The sequence below is a fragment of the Prionailurus viverrinus genome, chromosome X (assembly GCF_022837055.1).
Source record: "Prionailurus viverrinus isolate Anna chromosome X, UM_Priviv_1.0, whole genome shotgun sequence".
Classification (NCBI taxonomy): domain Eukaryota; kingdom Metazoa; phylum Chordata; class Mammalia; order Carnivora; family Felidae; genus Prionailurus; species Prionailurus viverrinus.
This window is the reverse complement of record NC_062579.1, coordinates 50,229,562-50,244,100: the sequence shown is the minus strand read 5'-3', so window position 1 is coordinate 50,244,100 and position 14,539 is coordinate 50,229,562. Positions and strand designations below refer to the sequence as shown.

Below are 14,539 nucleotides of genomic sequence, written 5' to 3'. Positions count from 1 at the left end.
CTCTTTTTACCAGGTTATCTGGCAAACCAGATCAAATAACATTTCCAAAATGAATTATGAGACTAAAAGCTTTTAAACTCTTATGTTCATCTGCCAAATTTGATTACTGTAACTAAAACTCAGGAGTCTTCTAGTTCCTAAGAAAACAAATACGACGATCACTTCTCCCATGACTTTTGGCCCAATGGGCACAATATTTAGAGGGTAGCAGCTGCAGGTAAATGAAGTGTAAGACAGTATACTGAAATTCTAGGAAGAATAAAGTTGTTCAAAGAACTTCTGAAAAATAAATTCTCAAACACACTTTTTAATAAGAAACGAAAATTAGGGGTGCCTGGGTGGCTCAGTCGGTTGAGTGTCCGACTTCGGCTCCCGTCATGATTTCACAGTCTGCGAGTTTGAGCCTTGCGTTGGGCTCTGTGCTGACAGCTCAGAGCCTGGAGCCTGCTTTGGATTCTGTGTCTCCCTCTCTCTCTGCCCCTCCCCCACTTGCTCTCTCTCTTTCAAAAATAAATACCTAATTAAAAAATAAAAAAAAGAAATGCAAATTAAAACTGCTTGTAATAAAAATGTTTACGTGTTGGGGCGCCTGGGTGGCGCAGTCGGTTAAGAGTCCGACTTCAGCCAGGTCGCGATCTCTCGGTCCGTGAGTTCGAGCCCTGCGTCAGGCTCTGGGCTGTTGGCTCAGAGCCTGGAGCCTGTTTCCGATTCTGTGTCTCCCTCTCTCTCTGCCCCTCCCCCGTTCATTCTCTGTCTCTCTCTGTCCCAAAAATAAATAAAAACGTTAAAAAAAATGTTTACGTGTTAAGACTGGCAAAAATCCAACAGTTTGACAACATACTCTGCAGGTGAAACTGTGGGGAAAGAGTATTTACACGCTTCTGGTGGAAATGCAAAGTAGCACTACATTCCACTGAGGATGAATCTGGCCATACCTAGCAAATTTATATATGGATCATCCACTGAAAGCAATGCCACTTTTAGGAGTCTAAAGATAGAGTAGCAAAAATACTACTCCATTGTTCCAAAAGGAACATATACACAAAGCTGTTTATTATAACGTTACTTGTAAAAGCAAAAACCTGAGAATAACCTAAACATCCATCAACACAGAACTAGCTGAACAAAGTATGATGTATTCACATAATGGAGCACTGTGCATCTATAAGAAGGAATGGGAGTATCTCTAAAGAACTATTTATGGAGTATTGAATAAAAAAACAATGTGGAGAAAAGTTTTTATAATATGCTGCCATTCATTTAAGAAAGTAGAGGCTATAAAGGCGCTCAATGCACACACACGCACACACACTCACATGTGAATGTTACTTTTAAATGTAAGAAATGTATAAGAAATAAATCATGCAGTATAATTTAAGTCATAATGTAAGAAATAAGTCATATGATTTTTTTTAAAAGAGGCTTCCATTAAGGAAAGGAGAGAATAAGGTAGAGGAGATAGAGAAGCTAGGCTTCTGCAAATACAAGTAGTTCTATATATAGGACTTGAAGTCATATAAATAGTTCACACAATCATGAAACAAAATTAAAATTTAGAAGTCCGGGGCACCTGGGTAGCTCAGTCTGTTAAGCGTCTGACTTTGGCTCACAGCTCGTGAGTTCGAACCCTGTGTTGGGCTCTGTGCTGACAGCTCAGAACCTGGAGCCTGCTTCGGATTCTGTGTCTCCCTCTCTCTCTGCCCCTCCCCTGCTTGCACTTTGTCTCTCTGTCTCCGTCTCTCTCAAAAATAAATAAACGTTTAAAATTTTTTAAAAAAATTTAAAAGAAGTCCTTAAAACTGAAAGAAAAATGAAACAAATGAATCTACTGTACGTTGAATTAAATGCACAACTACACAGAGAGCCAACTATTTCAAGTGACTTTAGAACACTGAATTTGACTTGTGAGTAGGATACAGAGAGCTAGAAAGAATACGCCTACCACTAGAACAATGAGGAAAAGTTAAACTACAAAATCATAACTTTTCTTAAACCCATCAGATAGTTGAGGTTGTAGGGCAACCAAGTAGCCTGAATAAAATCTAAGGAAGGAGAGATGCTTCTAGGAAAAGATGGGACATGAGCACTACATTGCACAGTGCAGCAAAATATAAGACAATGACACTAGATATCACACAGATGCTTAAGAATTCAGCGAAAACTTAAAAGGAATTGCCAAAGGCCAAGCATGGACTAGTATGTGAGTACAGGGCCCCTGGATGCATCAGACACGAGGGGAGTTCACACCCACTTGTGGGCTCTACACCAGAGATTTCCACTGGGTCTTGGTGCTGGGGAAGGGAGCAGCTGCCAATTCTGAGAAAAGCAAAGAGCCCCTGCTCAGGCCCTTCTCCCCTACAGAACAGGAGCCTTAGAGCTACTAAGAGAACCCTGCTGTCTCCAGGGCACAGGTGAAGGCCTACTGTGTATGGTGAAAGGGAAAGACAAATGTCTCTACTTCTGGGAGAGGGATAGGAAAACATCCTGAAGCCAGACCACTACAGTGTCCTTCAGCTGGGGGAGAAACAGGGACATATGAACTACCTAAGGCTGAGGCTGGACCAAGACAGCAAATAATCCCTTCTCCCAGGCTAGCAAGTGTGGAGTCAAAACCAATAGCAGTCTACTGCTAGGGGAGGGGCTAGAGGTTAGAGAAAGACCCACTATTTTATGCAAGGGCAAAGGGAAAATGCACAGATCTGAGCATAGAACAGGGACATTAAGAAAAACACCAGGACGATCTAGCACCCACCCTAAGCACAATGTAGTGGAAGAGGAATTTGAAGCTGGTGACAGATTGAAGGTTCCCATTGCAAGGATAAAATCCAAACACCATTCAACTCCTGACTAGACTGACTTAATCCCCACAGTAAAAACTTGGAAGAAAAGATGCACTACTTCCAGGCCATCTCTACTGTTCTATACACAATGGCCAGCATTCAATAAAAAATATTACACCCCCACAATGAAAAAACAACCCACTATGACAAGACAGACTCTGAGATGACCTAGATGTTATAATTATCAGAAAAAAATTAAGAGGACTATGATTAATATGTTAAATGCTCTAGTAGAAAAGGTATATGCACAAATAAATGATGGTGAACTTCTGCAAAGAGATGGAAACTGTTAGATTCAAATGGTAATGCCAGAAATAAATGAACACAGTAATAGATGAAGAATGCCTTTGACAACTTTATCCATAGACTCGACACAGCCAAAGAAAATCAGTAATAGGTCAGTGAAAATTATCCAGACTAAAACAAAAACAGAAGATTAAAAAAAAACATATGAATCATTGTTGTACACCTTGAACTTATACAATGTTACTATGTCAATTATATCTCAATAAGAATGGAAAAAGCAAACAAAACCCAAAACAGAATAAGCATCCAAGAGCTGTGGGTCAATAGTAACGGTCTAATATGTATATAATTGGAATCCTAGAACAAGAGAGAGAAAATGTGCCTGAAGAAATATTTGAAAAGATAATGGGTGAACATTTTCCAAAAATAATAAAAGACATCAACTGATAGATCCAAGCCCAGAGAACCCCACTCAAGATAAATACTTAAAGACAAAACAAAACCCAAAATCTACAAACCTAAACACATCCAAACTACTAAAAACAAAACAAAACAAAAAATCCTGAAGCCAGCCAGAGACAAAAAGACATTGCATTCAGAGGAAAAATTTCAGTAACAGACATCTCACCCAAAACTACACAAGCCAGAAAAAAAATGGAGACACCCTTAAAATGCTGAAAAAACTGTCAACCCAGAAAACCCAGCAAAAACAGCTATCAAAAATGAAGGAAAATAAAGACTTTTTTCAGATAAGCAAAAGTTGCACAAGAAATGTTAAAAAAAAGATCTTCAGGAATATGGTATATATGTACAATGGAATACTATTCAGCCATCAAAATGAATGAAATCTTGCCACTTGCAATGATGTGGATGGAGCTACAGTGTATTATGCTAAGCAAAATAAGTCAGTCAGAGAAAGACAAATACCATATTATTTCACTCATATGTGGAACTTAAGAAACAACACAAATGAGCAAAGGGAAAAAGAGAGAGAGAGAGGCAAACCATGAGAGACTCTTAAAAGTAGAGAACAAACTGAGGGTTAATGGAGGGAGGTGGGTGGGAGATGGGCTAGGTGGGTGATGGGTATTAAGGAGGGTACTTGTTGGGGTGCCTGGGTGGCTCAGTTGGTTGGGCGCCCGACTTCAACTCAGGTCATGATCTCACAGCTCGTGAGTTCAAGCCCTGCATCAGGCTCTGTGCTGACAGCTCAGGGCCTGGAGCCTGCTTCGGATTCCATGTCTCCCTCTCTCTATGCCCCTCCCTTGCTTGTGCGGTCTGTCTCTCTCAAAAGTAAATAAACATTAATTTTTTTTTCTTTCTAAAAAGGAGGGCACTTGTTGTGATGAGCACTGGGTATTATGTAAGCAATGAATCACTGAATTCTACTCCTGAAAAAAAAAGATCTTCAGGAATATATCAGAAGGAAACTTGGATTTACACAGGAAATGAAGATCTGCAGAAGTGGTTAAAATGAAGATAAATATAAAAAATATTTTTTTTATTTTTAATTATTCTAAAAGATGATTGCTTAAAGCAGGGGTCCCCAAACTTTTTCTATAAAGGGCCCCAAAAGTAAATATTTTAGACTTTGAGAGTCATGTAGATTCTGTCACAACTACTCAACTCTGCTGTTACAGCATGAAAGCAGTCCGAGATGATACATAAACAATTAAGTGTGGCTATATTCCAATAAAACCTTATTAATAAAATAGGTATTGGGCCAGATTAAAATTTTTAATGTTTATTTATTTTTGGGGAGAGAGAGAGAGAGAGAGAGAGAGAGAGAGAGAGAGAGAGACATTGTGAGTGGGGGAGGAGCAGAGAGAGAGAGGGAGACAGAATCTGAAGCAGACTCTAGGCTCTGAGCTGTCAGCACAGAGCCCGATGCAGGGCTCGAACTCACGGACCATGAGATCATGACCTGAGCTGAAGCTGGACACTCAACCGACTCAGCCACCCAGGCGCCCCTAGGCCAGATTTTAAATTCTAAAAATACGACATTTAGGAGATAATTGGAAATTTGAATACTGACAGGATATTTGATATTAGAAGTTTACTAATTTTTTAGATGTACCAATGATATTATAGTTATGTTCTTTAAAAACAGAATCCTTTTCTTTTAGAGACATGTATTAAATATTTACTAATGTAATGATGCCTGAGATTTGCTTCCAAATAGTATAGATAGGAAATGGATAGATAGGCCATAAATTGATAAGTATTGAAGGTTGGGTACATGAAGGTATATTTTACTATTGTACTCTGGTATATTTTGAAACTTAATGAATAGTTAAAAAACAAACATTCCTAATTTTAGGGGCCACCTAAGTTTTTTTATTCTTGCCCCATCTCCAGCCAAAATGAACCTGAATATAATCTTAGAGTTTACAGAAAATCTGTGGCTAGAGGAACATACTAAAAACACTATGAGGATATAATCAGCCAAATACAGAAAGTGGAGAATTCCAGAAGTCAAATGACTAAATTTAAACAAATAAATTGCATTAAAAACAGGAGAACATTTACATATTAAGAAAGACTTAAGAGACTTATTAACTGAATGCAATTTGCTGACCTTTGGGTCCTGATTCGGACAAACTGTAAAAACACATTTTTTTTTTTGGAAAACTGTGAGATGATGAGTACAGATTAGATGATATTGAGGAATTATTAGTTTTGTTACTGTGATAACAAAGAAAACGTCCTTACCTGTTAGAGAAACATACTTAAGTATTTACAGGTAAAGTCATATGTCTATAATTTGCTTTAAAACACTCAGAAAAGATCATGAAAGACAACAAAAGACCATTAAAGATCTAAGGGAACCAGGGAAAAATAGTAACTCAATGAAATGCGAGATTCTGGATAAGATCCTGGAACAAAAAAGGACATTAGTAGAAAACTGATAAAATTCAAATAAGATCTGTAACTTAGTTTATAGCATTATGCCAATGTTAATTTACTGGTTGTCATCACTTTACTATGGTTATATACAATGTTAACACTAGAGAAGGCATATAGGAAACTCTCTGTGTTTTCTATAGGTATAAAATTAGTTAAAAATAACAAGGTTAAAAATCATACTCCAACAAAAAAGGAACCCTCATGCACTGTTGGTGGGAATGCAAGCTGGTGCAGACACTGTGGACAACAATACACAGGTTCCTCAAAAAAATAAAAATAGTGATCCAGTAATTGCCATATGATCCAGTAATTCCACTACTGGGTATTTACCCAATGAAAACAAAACACTAATTTGAAAAGATATTTGTACCCCTGTGTTTATTGCAGCACTGTTTATAAGAGCCAAGACATGGAAGCAACCCAAATGTCCATCAACTGATGAATGGATAAAGAAGATGTGGTATATATGTACAATGGAATATTATTCAGCTATAAAAAAAGAATGAGACCTTGCCATCTGCAACAACATGGGTTGATCTAGAGGGTAAGTAATGCTACTAAGTAAAATAAGTCAAAGAAAGACAAGTACCATATGATTTCACTCATATGTGGAATTTAGGAAACAAAAACAAATGAACAAAGAAAAAAAGAGCCAAAAAAAAAAACCCAGACTCTTAAATATAGAGAACAAATCTGTGGTGGCCAGAGAGGAGGTTGGTTGAGGGGATGGGTGAAAAAGACAAAAGGGATTAAGAGTACACTTACAGTGATGAGCACTGAGATGTATATACAATGGTTGAATCATTATACTGTACACCTGAAACTATTATAACACTGTATGTTAATTATACTTGAACTTAAAAAATAAATTTAAAAAAGATTAAATTGAAAAAATCATACTCCAGTAAAAAATGTGGTGGGGAATATGAAATAAGAATAGCAGAATTTGGTTAAGTACATGGGGTTCATTATACCACTCTTTATTTTGTTTATATACTGAAAGCTCCTGTAATAGAATTTTTAAATACATCACTTCTTTGTTTTTGCCATTCCCTCAAACTGTTCTTCCTCTCCTCTTTCCTGATTAAATGGCTCTACACTCGCCCACTCCCTTAATCCTTTGTAATTTGGTACTGGCCTCCCCATAACTTTACTGACTCGGCTCATCATCAAGAAGTACAGGGATCCTTTTACCCTCTGAATACTCTTCAGCATTTAACATGTAAACCACCCCTTTCAAAGCTGTATTCTCTCACTACTATGACATTGACATTTCAAGGTCCAGGACAACTGTTTGAGCTTTCTCACTGCCTGCAAGTGCTAGGGTAAGGCAAGGCAGTACAGAAGGAATGAGCTTCGAAGCCAAATTGGGCTCTGCTCTCACTTGAAGACAAAGTGCCGTAAGAATTAGGTAACACCAGCATTGCACCTAACACATAGTTGGTCAATGCTCAACATACAGATTTGGAGAGTATGGGTTAAGAGTGCAGAGTGAAGACTGCTGAAGCCAGACAGCCTGGGTTCAAATCCCAGCTCTATCATTTACTACCTACGTGACACTGAGCAGGTTCCTTACTCTGCGCACCTCAGTAAAATTGAGATAACAGTATCATCACTCAGGGTTGTTGTGAGGAAGAAACGTATTACTATGTGTATAGCACTTAGTAGTAGGCTCACAGCAGGAGCTAGATAAATGTTAGCTCTATTTCAAGATTCCCAGGGAGTCTATTGTAGTTCTGTCACTATTGGATAATAAAGAATTTGGCTGGGTTTTGTCTCCCATTCCTCTAAACCCTGGGAATTTCCCAAATGAGAGTGGTATTTTTGTTATTCATGGTGTGCCATAACAGTTTAGCTAACAAATAAGTCATGGTAGGCCCCTAGACAGTTTTTGCTAATGAGATGGCTCAGCATGGAGGTTAACCATTCCAGAAAGACCAAACACAAGATTAGAGGGCTGAAGCTTTGAGTCGTGTGATATAAACCTGGCTTCTGAGGAGGAGAGGAGTCAATGACCCAGTCAATCATGCCTACATAAAGAAACACCAATAAAGACTCTGGATACATGAGTGCACTTCCCTGATTGGCAATATTCTGCATATTGTCACACACTGATATCTCAGGGGGTTAACAGGGTCCTGATTCCACAGGGAGAAGACAAGGAAGCTTTGTGTTAGGGACCCTCCCAGACTTCACCCTACACATCTCTCCCTTTCACTGGTTTGGATTGCATCCTTTTGCTATAATGAAACTGTAATTTTAAGTATAGTGCTGTCCTGAATTTTGTGAATCATTCTAGTTAAGTATGGAGTTTGAGGGGGAACACAGGAACCCCTCTGTAGCCAGTAGGTCAGAATTAAGAGTGGTCCTGGGAACAGCAAAACCTGTGGCTGGTGTCTGAAATAAGGGCAGCCTTGTAGAAGACTGTGTCCTTAACCTGTGGCCTAACTCCAGGTAATTGATTTTGGAAGTCACTACAGTCATTAAAGGCCATGTGATTCCCACCCTATTCCCCATCCCAACATTTCCTCAATATCTCTTCTCAGGAGAATGAGTGACATTGTTCAGTGAGCTGAGCCAGGATCTGTGGCCTTCCAGCCTCACATAAGACAGACAGGACTTCCAGGCCCTCAGCTAGTGGACCTTGCTCTCTGACTAGCCTCTCAGTGGGGATAGAAGGTGAGTTTGGATCCCATGTCCCTTCTTCTTGTGCAGGTGGGTTCATGCACATATGTGCACATGTGTGCACAGAAACCCACATGCACTTCACTGCCTGGCTTGGGCCAACGAGGGGAGTGGGTAGAGGCAAGGCCAAAAACAAACAGTAAAACCAGGGACTGCAGCCTTAAGAAAGCAGCTGGGACCAGACGAATTATACTATTGACCAAAACCCTGGAGCAAAGAGTCAACGAGTAGAGGAGCATCAAGCAGAAACCAGCTCAGTCAAACAGGCTTGGCTTCAAGAAGTAGGGAGGGTGGCTAGTGGCATGGCCTCCAACCGGCCCCTTTACCTGGGACCAACATGCTTCCAGACCTCAGGCTAAAGCCATTATTATAACTCTTTTTCCTGTTCCCCAAACAGACAAGCAATAGATAGGCATTACCAAAGACTGTCTTTCCAACTCTATGCAAATGACTCCGAAATAAACATCTCTAGGGGCTCCTGGGTGGCTCAATCTGTTAAGCCAGTCTGTTAAGTCTGACTTCGGTTCAGGTGATGATCTCATTGTTCCTGAGTTCGAGCCCCACGTTGGGCTCTGTGCTGACAGCTCAGAGCCTGGAGCCTGCTACGCTTCAGATTGTGTCTCCCTCTCTCTCTCTCTGCCCCTCTCCGGCTCGCTCGCTCTCTCTCTCTCTCTCTCTCTCTCTCTCTCTCTCTCAAAAATAAATAAACATTAAAAAAATTTAATAATAAACAAACAAACAAACATCTCTAATCCTGACATCTTCTGAGCCCTGAAATTCAGGGTTTAGACAAACTGCCTGCTGGGTATCTATTGCATGGCTTGCCAATATCTCAAACTGAACCTGTCCGAAAGTGAATTAATCAACTTTTAGGGTCTTCATCCTCCTCTTACATATATCTGTTCAGGGTATCACTATCCCACCATTTGTCTACAGCCTTGTTTTTCAACATGTGGTACTGGGACTCACAGCAGCATCAACACCTGGAAGCATGTTAGAAATGCAGAATCTCAGGTCTCATCTCAGACCTACCAAATCAAAATCTGCAATCTAAAAAAATTCCCCAGATGGTTGCTATGCACATTAAAGTTTGAAAAACACTGATGTAAGACACATTCTCCCTAGCACTACAAACCCTTAAGGATCCTGCCTCTCTAAACTTCATGACCCCACCACTGCTATAGTCCAGGTAGCAATCACCTGTTCTTAGAACTACTGGTTTCACTGGTCTAGATTCCAGACATGGTAACCCTTCTATTATTTTGTCAAAGTCATGATTTTAAGCCCTTCCCTTCTTAAAACTTTCCACTGGCACCTCATTGCCTATTACACCTCCAAGCTCAGTAGTCAATAAGAATAAATAATACTTATTGCATGATTATTACGTGCCAGGCACACTACCAAGTGTTTTACATGCGTTAACTCATTGAATCCACCTAACAACCCTATGAGCGTATTATTGCTGTATCTTCATTCTACAGATGGGGAAACTGAGGCATGGGGAGATTAAATGACAGAGCTTAAAATCAAATCTAGGCAATTTGACCCCAGCACACAAATTCCTAACCACTGTTCCATACTGCCTCCCTAATTCAGTAGCCTTATTTTTTAAGGCTTACCTTCTAATACTTCCCTGTGCTTTAGCCAAAATGATCTGTTATCCTATAAACACATTAACAATTCCCAACTTCTGTACATTTGCCTATGAGAGGTTGTGCAGTATTAATGGAAATAATCTGGGCTTTAGACGCAGACCCAGCTTCAAATTTCAGGCCTGGCCACTAACTGGTTCTAAGACCCTAGGGAAATCGTCAAACTTCTCTGAGTCTCATCTCCTCATCTGCAAGTAAAACAGTTTAAAAACCAACTAACTGAAATGGTTGCTGTGAAGTTTAGAAAGTGTGTGGAGGATGTCTAATACAATCCTGGCATATAGCAGGTTCTCAATCACTGATAGCTCTTATGGTAACCTGAAATTTCAAATCCTACCCATCCTTTGAGGCCCTCTCGAATATAACTTCTACTATGTAGCTTGCTTTGTCATCCCAACTAGACATGATAGCATCTTCCTTTAAATTTTGTTAATATTTTATATGTAACTCTCTCTGATTTACTATCTTATCTTAGCATCGTACATTTGTCTTACTAGGCTGTAAGTACCAAAAAGGGCAGGCCATCTGTATTTCCTAAAGCAGATAGCACAGTGCACTGCACATTGTGGGACTTAAATAAGCATTACTGAATAGAAGTCGATCAGACATTGAGCAATGAATGACCAGAACCACTAAATTTAATTGTGGAGAACTTCATAAGAGAGGTGGAACAGCAACTACAAAAACAGCTAAACACCTGTAAACTATGTCTTATCCAGGCACTGTGTGTATATTAGCTCATTAGTACTCTCATTAGTTCTGTGATGAGTTACTATCCTCATTTTCCAAATGAGGAAACTGGTGTTGAGAGTGATTTCCTCAAGGTCACAATTGTTCCATGAGAACTTGGACCTACCCAACTCTCCTTCATTGCTGTATCCCCAGTGCCTAAAGGAGTGCCTGGGACACAGATGTTCAAGAAATATTTGTTGAATGAATGAAGAGATGAACAAATAGTGCTAGTAAGTAGTAGTAAGTAACTTATCAGTAAGTAATAAGTAAGTACTCAGTAAGTAAGTAAGCAGGACTAGAAGCAATTTCACCTGACTCCCAGTTCAGTACTCTGCTATGTTAAGTTGCCAATTTAAAACAGAGGAAAGGGATGTACCATTAAACAACTGCTATAGAACTAAACACTGTTTGGAAGAGGGATCTTGGGGCAGAATGCTGAATTAATTACAATCCTTAGTTCATGACGCTGATTGTGTTCTGCACTTCACATAAATCATATCATTTCATCTTCCTAAAAGCTCTCTGAGGCACGTATTTATATATCCATTTTACAGATGAAGAAAACATTCTCCATGAAATAATTTGCCCAAACTCTCATAGGAGGCAGAGTGGGGTGATTCCAGTCCAGGTAAGTTTAACTCCAAAACCTCTGCTCTTAAATACCTGTCCAGGCTTTGGGCTTGTACTTGCAATAGAAATCATATCCCCTGTAACAACAGGAGCAAGACAGCATCATGAAGAGAATTACAAGGAGCTGCAACAGTGAGGGCAGGGATGAAACCAAAACTACTGGGGTCACTGAACAAATCAATAATCAAGTTATAACGTTCTATGGGAAGTAATATCATTAATCCAAGAATGCTACTCCAACAAGAACAGGTTCTTGATAACATGAAGGACAGCAGAAACATCTAAATTCTTAAGATACTTAAGAAATCACCTAAAGCTTGGCATTTAACACAATGTACGGGATGAGGACTTTCCCTCAGAGTATGGGAAAGCAAAGTGAATCGGAGTTTCCCAAGAAGGCGTTGAAGGAACGAGGAGAGCAGGGGGAAAGCGGTGAGCCCAAAGAGCAGGTGCAGTGTTGGGGCTGGTTCTGGCATAGGATACAGGACAGGCCTACCGGGAGAAAGGAGTTCCGGCCTTCTCAGGCCAGGAGCCCGTCACCCGACTTCCATAAGGGCGCTCTGCCTCACCCTCAGTCCCTTTCGTCGCAGAACCCAAGCTCACCAGGGGCCTGGGCGACGTTGTCCCCGGCTCTCCCGAAGACTCTGCCGCTTTCGCCATCTTGGCCCTCCTTCTCCCGGGTCGCTCCCACAGGCCTTTGCGGAACCTAAGACGTGGAGGCCGCGGCTCATCAGCGCGTCAACGCACTGCTGTCGCGTCACTGTAAAGCGTCTGGCAACTGCAGGCGGCGCCTGCCCTTTGCTCTCCCTGTCCTCCAGCTTTTGGCGAGAGGTCTGAGTTGCCGCGCCTCGCCTCGCTTCTTTGAGGCCACTCCCTCTTTAATACTCAACGCCGATCTTCAGATCGCTTCACTGCTGCCTGTGTGTGTGTGTGTGTGTGTGTGTGTGTGTGTGTGTGTGTGTGTGTTTTAATCCACCGCACCCACGCACCCGTTTCTTGCTCTTGTTGCCGGTTTCCGGAGCCAGCACTTCACGGAAAAAGCCTGCGCCTCCCCGGGGCCGCAGAGAAATTTCAAGATTCCGTGTTGCCGAATAAAGCAGTCAAGCCCTCCAGACCAACTGCTCCCTCTGCCCTGGTCCCTGCCTGAATGATTCCTTGCGATCCCCCGTCCTGCCCCGCCCCGCTACCAGCCAGTTACCACTTCTCAACTTTATTATAAACTATACAAGATGACTTTTCTCCCTTTCCCCCTTGGAGGAGGGGCGAAGCCAGCTTCTCTATATACATTGGCCAAAATGCTAATACCAGTACAACTTCCAAAATTGCTAAGCGATTTGGAGCAAATACTAAAAAAGTTTAAGGTCTTAAAGAGAGTGATGATTGTAAGAATAACTTTAAAAAAAAAAAAGAAAAAGAAAGAAAGAAAAAAACCCTACATGTGCCAACCTCTTTTTCCCTATTTAATTCCGGGTGTTTCTCAGTGTTTCTCACTCCACTTTACCACGGCCCCAGGTTATAATGAGATCAGGTAATACATTTTTGATGCACGCTGTAGACCTAAGTGTTTTGGGGGATGGGAATACCAGGTTTCCGCTTTTAACAAACAGGGTAGGGATGGGTGTGAAATGAAGTGCTTTATATTTTTGGGTAAGCAATCCAGAAAGGCATCAAATCTTAAATTTAAGGAGAAAGAATGTGGAATGTGGTGGGACGAAATTCCCAAATGAATGGTGGTGGTGATGGTGGTGGTGGTGTGTGTACAGTGCTAGTTGTATGGTTTTGTTTTGTTTAAATACTGTCATAGCTCTTCATATCAAGCATATTTTCAATATTTGCTCAGGTACTGATGGTAATGATATTAAAACTGAGGCTAGTGAATATGAAACATTTTTATTACAAGAGAATACGTACAATTTCCCAGCCCCAACTTCGTCACCCATTGTACCCCTCCCACTTCGACCCCAGTCCAGATTTCCGGCCAGTTTCTTGTGGCCATTGATAATCTCTTCAATTTCCTGCAAAACCTCCAAAATTAGTTATCTTTCCCTAACCCCACGCTCCAACTTCTGCCATCTAACCTCATCCCTTTGCCTCTTTGCTAGTGGTTTCAAGATGGCCTTGGCACTGGGTTAAGAAGAGGACAGACCATAAAATAATTGTTGAGGTAGTCCGTGTTCAGGTTACCCAGGCATTATTTCAGAATAAAATGTCAGTTTTCCTCATTTAATAGGGTACAGGTTGAATAGGAGGTAATATGCTGTGAAGAAAAAAGTCAGAGGGAAAAGTTGTAGAGAAAGGGGGTGGAATAGGGACAATCTCTTAAAATGGGAAATATTTTGTGTTTTTAGTTGCAAATATATCTTGCAAAATTGCAAAACTCAGTATTCTTTAATACACTTAGAGTCATTACCCTCCGTTAGATTATGAAAATTTACAGTGCTGCAAGACTCACATGACATGCCCAAAGTTGCTTAGAAACTTTGTAAGTGGTGGAAGTGAGATCAACATTTAGGCCAATAGGTATGGAGAACTTTTTTAGTTGTTCTAAATTACAGGACAATATAATGCACAACTCTAAGAAAACAACTAGAAAATATTGGGAAAACAGTTTCCTAGAAAAATGGTCAAAATTAATTCAGAAAGGAAGTAAGGAATTTCATTAGGACAAAATTTGGGAAATAAAAAACATCAGGGCGCCTGGGTGGCTTAATCAATTGAGCATTCGACTCTTGATTCATGAAATTGAACCCCTCGTTGGGCTACACGCTGTTAGCTCAAAGCCTGCTTGGGATGCTCTCTCTCTCTCTCTCTCTCTCTCTCTCTCTGCCCCTCCCCTGCTCTTTCTCT

General features: G+C 40.6%; 1 protein-coding gene across 3 annotated transcripts in view; it reads right to left on the bottom strand.

Annotated features, from left to right (window-relative positions):
* Positions 1 to 12,486, bottom strand: part of YIPF6 (Yip1 domain family member 6) — a 56,411-nt gene extending 43,925 nt beyond the window's left edge. For 2 of the 3 annotated variants that reach the window (XR_007149005.1, XM_047844352.1), the window contains exon 1: positions 12,296 to 12,486. Coding sequence is in view for 1 of the 3 variants with exons in the window: in XM_047844352.1 (XP_047700308.1) it covers positions 12,296 to 12,352 (57 nt within the window). In the remaining 2 variants the exon portion in view is untranslated. Of the gene's footprint in view, positions 1 to 12,261 lie in introns of all 3 variants that reach the window. The other variant, XM_047844353.1, reaches the window with a different exon arrangement.
* Positions 12,487 to 14,539: the final 2,053 nt, after the last annotated feature.